Source organism: Macaca mulatta, chromosome 4, assembly GCF_049350105.2.
Source record: "Macaca mulatta isolate MMU2019108-1 chromosome 4, T2T-MMU8v2.0, whole genome shotgun sequence".
Classification (NCBI taxonomy): domain Eukaryota; kingdom Metazoa; phylum Chordata; class Mammalia; order Primates; family Cercopithecidae; genus Macaca; species Macaca mulatta.
Genome location: NC_133409.1, coordinates 165,626,131 through 165,641,482, shown reverse-complemented (window position 1 = coordinate 165,641,482; position 15,352 = coordinate 165,626,131). Strand labels below are relative to the sequence as shown.

At 42.4% G+C, this 15,352-nt stretch overlaps 1 protein-coding gene across 1 annotated transcript in view; it reads left to right on the top strand.

The window, feature by feature from the left end:
- Positions 1–15,352, top strand: part of CAP2 (cyclase associated actin cytoskeleton regulatory protein 2) — a 166,641-nt gene that overhangs the window by 30,409 nt on the left and 120,880 nt on the right. Inside the window, 1 exon segment of the mRNA NM_001266532.1 lies at positions 4,487–4,587. Within this exon segment, the coding sequence (NP_001253461.1) occupies positions 4,487–4,587 (101 nt within the window).

The following is a 15,352-nucleotide window of genomic DNA, read 5'->3' as shown; positions in this document are numbered from 1 at the left end:
AAAAGAAACTAATGTTCTTGATTAGAATGTAAATTGGAAGGAATTATCATTCTGTAGATTTTCATTTTAAAGAGAACAAATCACTAAATTTAGGAACTCAAGTTTTGAAGGAAGCTAGTGTTATGCAAAGACAAATATGACTGTGATGTAACATAGCTACGTCATGGTGTTTTACCTTTGCCTATTCCTAACCAAATATGGTGTTTTTTTGTGTGTGTTTTTTTTTTTTTTTTTTTTTTTGAGATGGAGTCTCGCTCTGTCGCCCAGGCTGGAGTACAGTGGCATGATCTCGGCTCACTACAACCTCCGCTTCCCGGATTCAAGTGATTCTCCTGCCTTAGTCTCCCGGGTAGCTGGGACTACAGGTGCCTGCCACCACGCCCAGCTAATTTTTTGTATTTTTAATAGAGACGGGGTTTCACCATGTTAGCCAGGATGGTCTCGATCTCCTGACTTCATGATCCGCCTGCCTCGTCCTCTCAAAGTACTGGGATTACAGGCGTGAACCACCATACCCGGCCAACCAAATATGCTTTTAAAACTATATCCTAATGCCATACTGTAAAACATTTTTTAATTATATAATCAAAACTAAAAAGTTGGCTACTTTCTCAAAAAGGGTACCACATATGGCAAACTCTCCAAGTTATCTACAATAATTTTTCCAATTCCTTCTTGAATAAGGGACAAAGAAAAATTACAAATAATTTACTTAATAATTTTTTTTAACAAATAAAGGACAACCAATTAAATTTGAATTTCAGATAAAGAACACTTTTTGGGGGGTTATAAAGATGTCCCAAATACTGCATGGGCTATACTGCGTGTTATGCACCTACATCTAACATTTATTCATTGCTTATCTGAAATTCAAATTGAACCAGGCAATCTGCACTTAATATGGCAACTCTGTTCTTGTCACGTGGGCTCTTCCTCCTTATCTGACCCATATGGAATCCTGTCAGGTTTTTTTGGGCTGAGAAAAGCCATGGGGAAGAAGGGACTTCAGAAAAAGCTTTCACCAGGGAAGACCTACATTGGTGCTTCTAGAGTTTCAGGCGAATTTGGACCCGTGCCTGTATTACATACCATGGGACAGAAATTACTGTGTGAGCACAAATGTGCTGGCTGGTTTATTTCCCCCCTGAACATAATGAAAATTAAAATGCTTTGAATGAATTGAAAGGGGGTGTTGTTTTAAGGAAGGCTGCCAGGAGCCTGTAAGTTTTTTCCGCTCCAACTGAGACACATCTATGATTTCACTTTAAGCCTCTTTTTGTTAACTGTATACAGTTGGCATATGAGATTCAATAAACCTTATTTGTAAGAAAATATTTTCATCCTCTCTTCAATAACTTTGTTTCATTATACTGTTGGCATCAGGTGATTAAAGACATTTCTCTAAACTACTGACCACAAATGTTAAGCCTTTGTTTTGTGAATACACAAAACAAAGTTAAAATCCAACTACCAGGAGATTATTTAGTATTATTGAGTAAAGAAAAAAAACTCAATAATTTGAACCTCACTTATTCAAAGAGGTACTAGACTGAACTTGGTACTTTGTAAAAAAAGATTTTTTTCTAGGAAAATTAATAGGCTTAGAATTAGAGGGTATGTAATTAAATTATTTAAATTATTTAAGTGTTTAAACAAATATTTTTCTCATATAACAAATCATTCCAAACCAGTTATTAAAGCCAAGCTCTTCTAAAACAACTTAGCCCACAATTTACTATCCTACTTGAAATGAAGTAGGATAATTAGTAAATTGTCTGAATGATATCCATCCTTAAAACATTTTACTAATGCTAAACAACACCATTTCCATTTCTTCTTAATTAGTAAGTTTTGACAATTTTCTAAATTCTACTTTTGACAAATCCGCAGAACAACCTTTTACCTTACTTGTAAATATCATTATGACAATGTTATAGCAAAAGTTAAGTTTTTTTTTACTTTAAAAGAAACTTTTGGCCAGGAGTAATGGCTCCTGCCTGTAATCCCAGCACTTTTGGAGGCTGAGGCAGGCAGGAGATCGAGACCATTCTGGTTAACACAGTGAAACCCCGTCTCTACTAAAAGTACAAAAAATTAGCCAGGCGTGGTGGCGGGCGCCTGTAGTCCCAGCTACTCGGGAGGCTGAGGCAGGAGAATGGCGTGAACCCGGGAGGCAGAGCTTGCAGTGAGCCGAGATCACCCCACTGCACTCCAGCCTGGGCGACAGAGCGAGACTACATCTCAAAAAAAAAAGAAACTTTTAGAAGGAACATAATCCCTTACAAATGCATAATAGGCATAGATCAAAAGACCACTCTATTTTGATACTGGTATTATGATGTGCTTTAGAAGGTGAGTGCTTTTTGTTTTTCTCTGATGACAATCGGGTAAGTCCAGGTCAACGGTTGAAGAAATATTTTTGCGTTTTTACAATGTGACAAACACCATGCTAGGTGCAAGAAAATTGAAGATGAATTATCCGCAGTCCTGATGCTCCAGAATCTTTGGTCTCAATGCATTACTATTCAGGGCCCCAAATTCTTTGATTAAGGGATGCTCAAAGGATGCAGTTTGGAGAGAAAGACAGGTCTGCCTGCAGGAGGTGTGAACAGAGCTGAACGATGAAAGGAAATTGGAACATATTCCCTTTTATCATTTGTACCTTCTGCTCTGTCAGAAGAGGACTCTGACACATTTCTGAAACTTTCTCCCACTTTAAATACTCAGCAGAGACCGCACCCCACCTCCCCCGCCCCTCACCCCGTGCCCCGCCTGGGGCGTCTTCCATAGCAACAAACAGGTTTATCTGTTTCCAAAGGGATCCATAAGGAGCCTTTGGGCTTGTGTCCTTCTTATGTTCCAGAAGTTGTTACATACTGTGCTGTGAACTTTAAGGTAACTTACTCAGCTTCAACATCTAGCTTCAGCATCCTGCTCAGAAGTTACAACACACCTGCAGAGCCGTAAATAACATTTCCATCACCCTTTGGGCCTGTGGAAATGGGTAATTGGGAAAAAGAAAAAGAAAGACACTCACCTAATAGTTTTGTGAGCATGGATGATGTATTTGTACATGAGGAAAGGAATCCTAGGTTTTGGTTAGAGTTTTCATAGTTTCTCAGTATTGTATTTCTCAATATTAGGGACATGAAGTCAGGGACTTACATTTTTTTTCTGTTAATTAAAAGGCAGGGAAGGAAATGCAGAGCACACCTGTTGGGCAGTTGCCACCTGAGCTTTGCCAGTAATTTGGCAGCTCTGAACCCAACGGGTATGGCCTCAGCAGTCAGTTTCACTCCCACTGTGGTTGTCCTCCCGCCCCCTGGGGGTGAAGAAGGAAGAAAAGGAGTGAAATCAGCTTTCTTTTCTTCCTTGCCCAGAGTTCATTATTACCTTCTGACTGTCCTCGGTAATCTTGGGATTGTAAGGTCATTACAGCACCTGAGCAGGTGGCTATGGAGGAAGGGCCACTGGCTTTGAATGAATCGGCTGGGTTCAGGTTTTGGATCTGCCTTTTGTTTGGTCTGTAACTGTGGCCCAGTCAAGTGCTGTGTTTGCAAGCCATTTCCTCATCTGTAACATTGCAATGGTGCTACCTACCTCCCTGGGTTCGGAGGGAGTGAAATGAAATTATGTAGCGTCTTTACTCAGGAGGATGAAAAATAGCAAAACAGTGTTTTCCGGAGCTGTTGAGAAATGTTTAATAAACATTGATTGAGATCCAGGCATGGTGGCTCACGCCTGTAATCCCAGCACTTTGGGAGGCCTAGGTGGGTTGATCACTTGAGCCCAGGAGTTCGAAACCAGCCTGACCAACATGGAGAGACCCTGCCTCTACAAAAAATAAAAAAATTAGCCGGGCATGGTGGCACACTTCTGTGGTTTCAGCTACTTGGGAGGCTGAGACTGGAGAATCACTTGAACCCAGGAGATGGAGGTTGCAGTGAGCCAAGATCACGCCACTGTACTCCAGCACAGCCTGGGTGATAGAGAGTGAGACTCTGTCTCAAGGAACAAATAACAAAAACACTGATTGAGTGAAGGAATGACTTAGCGAATGAATTAGTGAGAATGACATTGATGATATTAAACTTCCATATTGCCTATGGCAAGACAGTCCCAGGTTTTCTTTTCTTTTTTTTTTTTCTTGAGACGGAGTCTCGCTCCATCACTCAGGCTGGAGTGCAGTGGCGCGATCTCGACTCACTGAGATCACCTCCACCTCCCAGGTTCTAGCGATTCTCCTGCCTCAGCCTCCCAAGTAGCTGGGATTACAGGTGCCCACCACCACGCCCAGCTAATTTTTGTATATTTATAGAGACGGGCTTCACCATGTTGTCCAGGCTGGTCTTGAACTCCTGACCTCAGGCGATCTGCCCGCCTTGGCCTCCCTAAGTGCTGGGATTACAGGTGTGAGCCACCGCGCCGGCTAGTCCCAGGTTTTCATTCAACTGCCAGGGAATAACAAAATGCTCCTTTCCCCAAGGTGTGGCACCCTCCGTGGAAGCCTTTGACAAGCTGATGAACAGTATGGTGGCCGAGTTTTTAAAGAACAGTAGGATCCTTGCTGGGGATGTGGAGACCCACGTAAGTACTTTCCTCCCCTGTTCTCAGTGGAGTTTAAACTTACCAGCCCAGCCTCTGACAACTCTAAACAGCCTGAGGAGATCTTTATTTGTTTTTTTACTCTGGCTAGGCAGATGGTGGCTAAAACATTCATTTGCCCATTTATTCATTTAATTGTTCCTTCAACGCCTATGGATAGAGCCTTGCCCGGCACTGTTTTGGAAGCTAGAAGCATGGGGATGAACAAGATAGGCCACATCCTGCTCTCACAGAACTTCCACTTTAGTCTGGGAAACAGATGATATATACAAATATATAAACGAATTCAGGTAGTGTTAAGTACGAAAAGAATAAGAAAGCAGGGTCATGATTTAGAGTGCTGGAAGCAGGGATACTGCTTGAGATAGGAAGGTGTATCTGAGGTGACACTGAGCAGAGACCTGATGGAGAGAGGTAGTGAGCTGTGGAGAGATGTGGGGAAGAGAGTTCCAGGCAGAGGGAACAGCAAGAGCAAAGGCTCAGAGCAAGCGTGGTGTGTTCCCAGCAGAACAGAACGTCTGGGAGAAGATAAGGGAGAAGGATAACAAGGGATCAGAGTACAACATGCTCTTCTCGTCACAGTGAGGGACTTGGCTCTCCTTCCCACTGTGATGGGAAGCCACCTGGGGTCACCGGGCAGAGGACTCAGGGTGATTTGATTTATGCTTTAAAAAAGTTCCCCTGGTTGAGCTGACTCAGTCACCAGCCACCCTTCTTCTTTCTCTAAAATGCGGCCTGAGGATATCACCTCACATCCATTGGGATGGCTACTATCCAAAGAACAGGAATTAACAAGTACTGGTTAGGATGGGGAGAAGCTGGAGCCTCTATGCACTGTTGGTGGGAATGTAAAGTGGTGCAGGCATGGTGGAAAACAGAAGGTTGGCTCCTCAAAAAAAAAAAAAAAAAAAAGAACTACCATATGATCCAACAATTTCACTTTTATGTATATCCCCCAAATTTAAAAGCAGCATCTCCAAGAGACACCCATGTTCATAGCAGCATTATTCACAATAGCCACGAGGTGGAAGCAACTCCAGTGGGCACTGACAGATGCACTAAATGTGGTCTTTACATACAGTGGAATATTATTCACCCTTGAAAAGGAAGGAAATGCCGTTACATGTTGTAATATGGATGAACCTTGAGGACATGATGCTAAGTGAAATAAGCCAGATACAAAAAGACAAATACTGTATGATTCCACTTATTTGCAGTACCTGGGGTGGTCAAATTTGTGGAGATAAAGTAGAATGGTGTTTGCCAGAGGCTGGAGGGAGCAGAGAATAGGAAATTGTTCAATGAGTGCAGAGTTTCAGTATTCCAAGATTAAAAAGTTCTGGAGATTGTACAACAATATGAATATACTTAACACTACTGAGCTATACACTGACAATTGTTAAGATGGTAAATTTTATGTTATGTGTATCTTACTCTAATTTTGAACAAAGTACAGCCTGAGGAAAAGCAAAAACACAGAGTTTGATAATCTCTGGATTGGAAGAGAATTTTAAAGCTACCTAAGCTAGCCTGCCAGTTTTAGACACTTTTCGTATTTTAAAACATATTAGCATCATCTCCGGGGTTAGTCATTGTTTGCATGCATTTAGTGAAAATCTAATGTGATAGCCAAACCAATTAAAAACATAAAAAGACATTTATCACTGGATTCTTCTTTTTCTTTGACCTTTGTTTCTCACTAAGGATTGAATTCCAAATCCACCTACCTATAGATTTCTCAGCAACAGCACAATCCTGGCAAAACCATTTTCAGTATAGATTCACAGAAAATCTGATTCTTCAATAAAGTTGTGGTTTGGGGCTTAAAAAAAAAAGTATAAAGGGATTCTCTCTTTGCTCCCCTCCCAATTAGACATCATATGCAACACACAACACCAGTCTCCCAGGGGATCCAGTGACTCTGGTTATGCCAGAGGCTCCAAGATTGTAATTAAATAGGTGCTTATCTCATCATATTGCAATGTATTTGTTTGCCACATCTGAGAAAAACAAAGATACTTCTCCATTTCTGTTGAAGTATACCCCTTGGTGAAAGAGACAAGCCTTGATATATATGAGTTCTGGAAAAACCTGGGCACTAAGAAGCGTCCGCATCAAATGTATCCCACAGCTCTATCGTTACTACTCTAGTCTGTTCTTTTCCTCAGTGTTTTTGTTTACGAGAAACCTTGTATGCAGCAAGAGAGTGGCTGAGCCTCTTATATTCTGAGACATGATAACTCCTGAATGCTAGCATACACAAAGGAATATTATCTGTAATACACTGAAAAAGATGCTTGAGTGATTGATGAACATTTTCTCTCTTCAACACTATCACAGTAATCATTGTATCACTATGGTTACTATTAATTAATGTCAACATTAGGCTTCTGAGGTACACAGTACATTATAACTCATTAGGAGTATCTCAAAAATTCTAGATAGAAACTTTTTATAGGAGAATAATGAGGCCTATAAATAAGTGCATTTAACTTTGCATTTTTTAAAAAGGATTTGTGTGCTGTCTTCAAATTGCACAGTAAACAGTCCCTTTAAGTTCTTTTTAGAACAAAGTGAGATATAAAGTGTAGCTTGATTAATATTAAGTTTTTCATCTCTTCATTCATCAGGCTGTAAACAGGATGACTCAGATGAAGGAATATTCTCAATAACGAATATGTAATGCTTAAGGAAATGTTATGTTCTCACTAGTTTTTAAAAAATAGAGGAAAGGAAGGAAAAGAATAAAAGAGGGAAGGAAGAAAGACAAGCAAGAAAGAGAGAAAGAAAGAAACACTTGTCATCTGAAAGTTTAGACTCCAGCTCTACAACACAAAGAAAAGTACAGGCAGCTATAGTCCATCTGCCCATGACTTTAATACTTTGAACATGCTGTTTATTTTTTCTCTGGCTTATAGAACCATGTGTCATTGGCATTAAGCTTGCAGCTGTTGCCTCTCACATCAGCCAGAAGTGGGGGCTGAACTTTATTCCAAGAACACACCTGTTGCCTAGAAAAAAAGCCCTCACATACCTGATTGTACAGGATGGAAATTTGAGAGTGACACAAATGTGCATCATGTTAAATCCTGTGCCTGGGCTTAAAAGCCATTTCACAGATACCAGTAAGGAATAAGGGCAGCCAAGCTATGATTTAACGTCTGTCTCGATGTGTTGGCTGCTGGTTGGGTTTAATTTACTGAACACTCAATAGTCTATTGACAGAACGGACCACAAAAAAGGGGAACTAATAGCTACAATTAGGTATCTCTGCTGAACCGAAGAGCATAACAGGTTTAGAAAAGATTAGATCTTGTAAAGCCTTCTTGTGTGCAACCTAAACCAAAGGACTTGTTTAAACTACCCTTCAACCCAAGAACCATGACACAGCTTGCACCCCTTTTAAAAAACAATAGATAATTGTATGCATAATTGCATACATGCATGATTTTATAATAGATGTTGGGTAAATAGAGTTCTCAATGTCAAGAAGCAGATCCTCTAGAAACTGGGCCTATATAAGACCTAGCCCTTGGTTGGACATCATTTATCCATAAATAGATTTATGTGATTTGGGTTTTTTTTTTTTTTTTTTTTTGAGACAAGAGTCTCGCTCTGTTGCCCAGGCATGAGTGCAATGGTGTGATCTCAGCTCACTGCAACTTCCGCCTCCCGGGTTCAAGCGTTTCTCCTGTCTCAGCCTCCCAAGTAGCTGGGATTACAGGTGTGTGCCACCACACCTGGCTAATTTTTGTATTTTTAGCAGAGATGGGGTTTCACTATGTTGGCCAGTCCAGTCTTGAACTCCTGACCTTGTGATCTGCCCTCCTGAGCCTCCCAAAGTGCTAGGATTATAGGTGTGAGCCACTGCACCTGGTCATTAGGGTTGTGTTTTTTTTTTTGTTTTTTTTTTTGAGACAGAATCTCGCTCTGTCACCCAGGCTGGAGTGCAGTGGCATGATCTTGGCTCACTACAAGCTCCGTTTCCTGGGTTCATGCCATTCTCCTGCCTCAGCTTCCCCAGTAGCTGGGATTTCAGGTGCCCACCACCATGCCCGGCTAATTTTTTTGTATTTTTAGTAGAGACAGGGTTTCAAAGTGTTAGCCAGGATGGTCTCGATCTCCTGACCTCGTGATCAGCCAGTCCGCCCGCCTCCGCCTCCCAAAGTGCTGGGATTGCAGGCGTGAGCCACCGTGCCCTGCCCATTGGGGGTTATTTTTTAACAAAGCTATCCTATTGTTAGGAGTCATGGTGGAACTGATCTCAGGTCTATTTCTAATTGATGTGACAAATGTGAAGCAGCTGCACATCATAGCTTTTCCTAACCCAAGTCCTTTTTGGAGATTTCTAAAACTTACATTTTAAATGTTTCTGGGAATCTGGAATATTTATTTCCTGTTCTTGATTGAAGTGGATTTAAAAAACTGTTATTACCACATGCTCTCACTAGTAAGTGGGAGCTAAACATTGAGAACACATGGTCACAAAGAAGGGGATAACAGACAGTGGGCCAACTGGGTGGTGGAGGGTGGAAAAAGGGTGAGGATCAGAAAGTACCTGTGGGGTGCTATGCTCATCACTCGGGCGATGAAATAATCTGTACACCAAACCTCCGTGACACAAATTTACCTACATAACAAACCTGTATGTGTACCCCGGAACCTAAACTAGAAGTTTAAAAAAAGATAGCATTTAAAAAAATAATTCTTACTAATTATTTAAAATGAAAGAACCACAATTTGAACAAAAGGGCAATAAAATTCAACTAAACATAACACACATAAAGCATACTATGATTAAATCACATGCCGCACAATATTCTGTCCTTGAGTTCCCTGACTTCTATAAAGGATGAACATGATCAGAAAGTTATTAGAGCCTCACTTTTGATGGGTCACGGTCACTATGCTAGATGTCCCTAGTCTTTACCATTTATTTAAATCATCTACAAAATAGGTTGCTCATTTTGTACCATGCTGTTCAGTTAATGAGTTCAAAGAGTGGCAAAAAGAGAAGTCCCTCTTCCTCTGACTTGCACTGGCAGTTTGTATTAATATTTGGAGTTAGAGTGGCCTTGCTTTTGACAGCATGACCTTGAGCTAGTCCCTTCATCTCCTTAACGAGGCAGGACGACATAATTTATCAGGGCCTCTGGCTCCCAATAGCCCATGCACCTGACTCATCAGTTCTCTCAGCCTGAAAGCATGAGGGAGCCATTCGGTTTCCAAATGAAGAGCTTGCAATAGTGTGGCCTCACCACCATTATAAAGAGCATCTTCAGCCATGCCAGGGAAGATACCCTGAGAAACAGGCAGAAGGAACCACGTCAGAAAAAGGATACACAGAACACTAAAGACAAAACGTCATTCCGCTCTCCTGTGGTATAGATGAACATCTGGCTCCTTCATCTAAAAGGACCTGTAGGCCTCTACCAATCTGTGCTTTCTGGTCCTACGAGTTGTCACATCTTCCTTTACCTGAATCTTATCTCTGAAACATATAATAACCTTACATCTGGAATATATAGTACAAAATATCTGCATGTGTATTTTACGGATGGTATCTTGTATTCTTTCAGTTCTTTCAATTCTCGAAAACATTTATGGATCATTTGTACTCATTTAAAAAGTGACCATTTACATTTTTGGTGCTTTAGAATCTGTGTCTATACAGGATCCCCATCCCAAAAAATCTTATCAGAAGCACCACTTTGGGGCTGACTCAGCAAACCAGCCCATTCCACGTCGATCTCCTCACCTCCCCACTCTGTCTGCAGCCAACTAGCTCTCCCCATGAACTTCCAGTTTCCTGTTCACTGTTTTAATTTGAACATTAATTTTTATTACCACTAGATGTAGAATATCTTGGCAATTGCAAGCCCGAATAATCTGTATGTGTTTCAGTTTCACCAAATGACAGAGATCCAAAAAATGACTTGCATCAAGAATTCTGCCTCTGGGTTTCATCCAGGCTTTAAATCGGGCATCTTCTTTCTTACTGTCTTAGCCATTAACGATAGCCAGAATTTTTAGAGAAGGAAGCATTTAAAAGTCATCCATTCCAGTTATCCACCCATCCACCCCCTTGGCTTGCTTGCTTGTTTTCTCTCTTTTTTTCTTGCTTCCTTCTTCCCTTCCTTTCTTCTCCCTCTTTTCTTTCTTTTCCTTTCTTTCCATACATTTTCATCCTTCTTTCCTTCCCTACTTCCTTCTCTCCCTTTTTCCCTCGTTTTTCTTCCTCCCTTCCTTACTTCTCCCTTTCTTTCTTTGCTTTTATTTTCTTTTTCTTCCTTTGTTCCCTCCTTTCTCCTCCCTCCCTTCCTTCCATCTCTGTCTGTCTGTCTTTCTGTCTTCTACAGAGAAGAAAACTGCAAATTAGAGAGGCTAGGTGATGTGTGTGGTATGTTAAAGACCTCAGCAATGCTGTGGCAGAGCCAGGAATCTAGTCTCCAGAGTCTCTGTCTGTCACCTTGGCAGGCGCCTACTTTAACCTGCAGTAGGGTGGCCCCATCACCATTCTAAAAAGCATCTTCAGCCATGCCAGGGAAAACACCATGAGAAGCAAGCAGAAGGAACCATGTCAGAAAAAGGATACACAGAACACCGAAGATAACACATCTTCTCTTCCTGCCCTCCTGTGGTAATAGACGAACATCTGACTCCTTCATCTAAAAGGACTCTAGGCCTCCACGTGTCTGTGCTTTCAGGTCCTACAAGTTGTCATGGCAGCTGTGTCTCCCGCCACCCTTGTGGTAATTGACTGCCTGGTGAGAAGCAAGACCGCAATGACCTGCCTCCTTCCTCACTCCCTCTTTCTAGAAGAGGAGGATGGGTCTCCACGACCAGGCTCAGGCCCAGGGCAGAGGAGAGGGTGGAAGGCTACTGTGCCTCTTAGTGACCAGGAGAACGCTGCCTCCGGGACAGAACTCTGTCTCTCTGGATCTTCATTTCTGCTCCTTTGCACTGGCCTGGGCTCGGCCTGGTCATTACTCACTATGCTGTTGGCACCAAATTAGCAGAATTCAGAAAACTCACAGATAGATCAGCCTCTGTTATCATGTCTTCCCAAGAACGGGAAGTTTTATTCTCAGCACTGAACACATAGTTTACTACCAAACATGCTTCAATCCACAGCCCATCTCCTGCTAAATTTCAGGCCTTAACTGGACATCCCTGTGACTCCTTTTTTACTTAAAGTTTGTTTCTAGAGCACGCAATCTCCATCTATCTCACTGAACATCCTGATTTCATAAACACACTTAGAGCTTTGGGGACTGACCAATAAGAAACCGGACTTGAAATCAAAACCAGACTTCAAAGGGCCACCAGGCCTCACCAACCACAGGATTGCCCCGTCTACTCTACCAGTGAAAAAAGTCATCACCAAGATATCTTGCTAAAACAACGAATCAGATTCCATGAGTCTCTAAGGTTAAGATGATACCTGCCCTTTTTCTTTTTCCTGGACAGCAAATGTGCTTTCTGCCGAACTCTTGCTTCAGTGTTTTTCTTTCTGCTTTTTTAGTAATTTAATTTTTTTTTTTTTTTTTTTTTTTTTTTTTTTGAGACGGAGTCTCACTCTGTCACTTAGGCTGGAGTGCAATGGCGCGATCTCAGATCACTGCAACTTCCCCTCCCAGGTTCAAGCGATTGTCCTGCCTCAGCCTCCTGAGTAGCTGGGACTATAGACCTGCACCACCAAGCCGGGCTAATTTTTGTGTTTTTAGTAGAGACGGGGTTTTGCTATGTTGGCCAGGCTGGTCTCGAATTCCTGACCTCAAGTGATCCGCCTGCCTCGGCCTCCCAAAGTGCTGGGACTACAGGCGTGAGCCATTGCACCCGGCCTGATCTAATTTTTTGAGTAAATGTTTGCATGGGTTAAAAAATTGAAGCCAGGAAAAGCTCTGCATGTACTTTGTATACTAATGTACGTGTTCATCCCATTGCCCGCCATACCCCTGAAGGTGACGAGTTTTCTAGTTACTTATGTATCCTTCCAGTGTTTATTTTTGAAAATACATTTATTCTTATTTTCCTTTTATGACTAGACGGTCACCTCATTATATACACAGCTTTGCACCTTGTTTTCTTCACTTAATATATTCTGGAGATCTTTTCTGTGAGTCCATCGAGCTTCTTCACTGTTTATTACAGCTTCAAAACACTCCTCTGTGTAGATTATCACTGTTTATTTGACCAGGCCCCTGTTGCTGGACGTTGGGATGTTTCTAATCTTTTGCTACAGTGCATAAGCATGTATGCACAGAATTATCTGTATACACAAGTATATCTGAGGATAAATTCTCCAAAATGGGATTCTTGGGTGTACCAGTTAGGGTCCTGGAAGGATACTCATGGATAGATCCTGTGAGTCTCTAAGGTTAAGATGATTAAACTCTTAATCTTGGCATGGTCAAACTAGGGACTTTTTCTTTCTTTCTTTCTCTTTCTTTTCTTTTCTTTTTTTTTTTTTGAGATAGAGTCTCACTCTGTCACCCAGGCTGGAGCACAGCAGTGCAATTTCGGCTCACTGCAACCTCTGCCTCCTGGGTTCAAGTGATTCTCCTGCCTCAGCCTCCCAAGTAGCTGGGATTATAGGTGCGTGCCACCCTCCCAACTAATTTGTTTTTTCTTTTGTGTTTTTAGTAGAGACAGGGTTTTACCATGTTGGCCAGGCTGGTCTTGAACTCCTGACTTCAAGTGGTCTGCCCACTTTGGCCTCCCAAAGTGCTGGGATTATAGGCATGAGCCACCGCGCCTAGCCCAAACAAGGGAATTTGAGGAGAGTTTAATAAAGGGACTATTTCCAAAGCTGTGAGCAGGCAGTCAGGAAACAAGAAATCATAAAGTACCCAGGACTACCAGTCACAGGAATCACTGCTACACCGAGGTTTGGAGAGGAAGAGAGAGAGGCGAGTATCAGAACCTTCCGCAGAGAGACACAGCCACGCGATGGAGACCAGCAGGAAGAACCAGGGGAATAAAGGCCACCTTCCGCTTGCCTCCCTTGCTCCAGTCTCCTGTCAAGCCTTCCACTGAACCCAGTGAGAATCCAGGAGCCAAGGAACCTGTGGATGTTGATGCCTTCTAGGTCAGGGGTCCCCAACCCTGTTCAGAACCAGGCTGCACAGCAGGAGGTGAGTGGCGGGCAAGCTTCATCTGTACTTACAGCCCCTCCCCATCCCTCATTTTACTGCCTGAGCTCCGCCTTCTGTCAGATCAGTGGAGGCATTAGATTCTCAGAAGAGCATAAACCCTATGGTGAACTGCACATTCGAGGGATCTAGGTTTTGTGCTCCTTATTAGAATCTAATGCTTTATGATCTGTCACTGTCTCCCATCACCCCCAGATGGGACTGTCTAGTTACAGGAAAACAAGCTCAGGGCTCCCACAGATTCTACATTATGGTGAGTTGTATAATTATTTCGTTATATGTTACAATGTAATAAGAATAGAAATAAAGTGCACGATAAATGTAATGCATTTGAGTCACCCCCAAATCATCCTCCTGCTCTGTCTGTGGAAAAATTGTCTTCCATGAAATTGACCCCTGATGCCAAAAAGGTTGGGGACTGCTGGTCTAGGTGGTTGGCCTGGAGCACAGAGCAGGGTGCAGCAGGGTAGAGAGTGGGTCTAGAGCAGCAGAACAGGGATGGGCAGGATGCTGGGTGATGAGAAGGGCATTGTGCTTTTGAGATCGATTGTAAACTGCCTTCCATGGGGAATATGCCTGTTACACTTTCATCAGCAATGGATGAGTGTGTCTCTTTCCCCAGACTCACCTACAGAGGGGGACGTCAGTGGAGTTTTGCCAGTCCGATAGGTGACAAATGGTATTTCTGTGTCGTTTTCAATTTGTATTTTTCTTACGATGAGTGAGGTTGAGCACCTTTTCATATGTTTAAGAGTCATAGGCTGGGCACGGTGGCTCATGCTTGTAATCCCAGCACTCTGGGAGGCCGAGGTGGGTAGATCACAAGGTCAAGCATTCGAGACCAGCCTGCTAACACAGTGAAACCCCGTCTCTACTAAAAACACAAAAATTAGCTGGGCATGGTGGCGCACACCTCTAATCCCAGCTACTCGGGAGGCTGAGGCAGGAGAATTGCTTGAACCCAGGAAGTAGAGGTTGCAGTGGGCCGAGATTGTGCCACTGCACCCCAGCCTGGGTGACAAAGTGAGACTCCATCTTGAAAAAAAACAAAAAAAGACATTGCTTATGTTGTTTTTTTTTTTTTTTTTTTTTTTTTACCACCCAGAAATTTTTTTACGTAGGAGAATTCATTATAAACATATCTTTTTTTTTTTCTTTTATGGCTTCTAGATTGTGAGTTGTCATTTAAAAGGCTTTTTCTGCTGGGTGTGGTGGCTTACGCCTCAAATCCCAGCACTTCGGGAGGCCAAGGCAGGCAGATCACGATGTCAGGCATTCAAGACCAGCCTGACAAACATGGTGAAACCCCGTCTCTAGTAAAAATAAGAAAATTAGCCGGGCGTGGTGGTGCGCACCTGTAATCCCAGCTACTTGGGAGGCTGGGGCAGGAGAATCGCTTGAACCTGGGAACTGGAGGTTGTAGTGAATTGAGATTATGCCATTGCACTCCAGCCTGGGCTACCGAGCAAGACTCCATCTTAAAGAAAAAAAAGAGAGAGAGAAAAAAAAAGAGAGGAAAAAAGCCTTTTTCTTCTAACACTTTCATGGCTTCATTTTTGACACATAATTTGGATCCACATTTGAGTTTATCT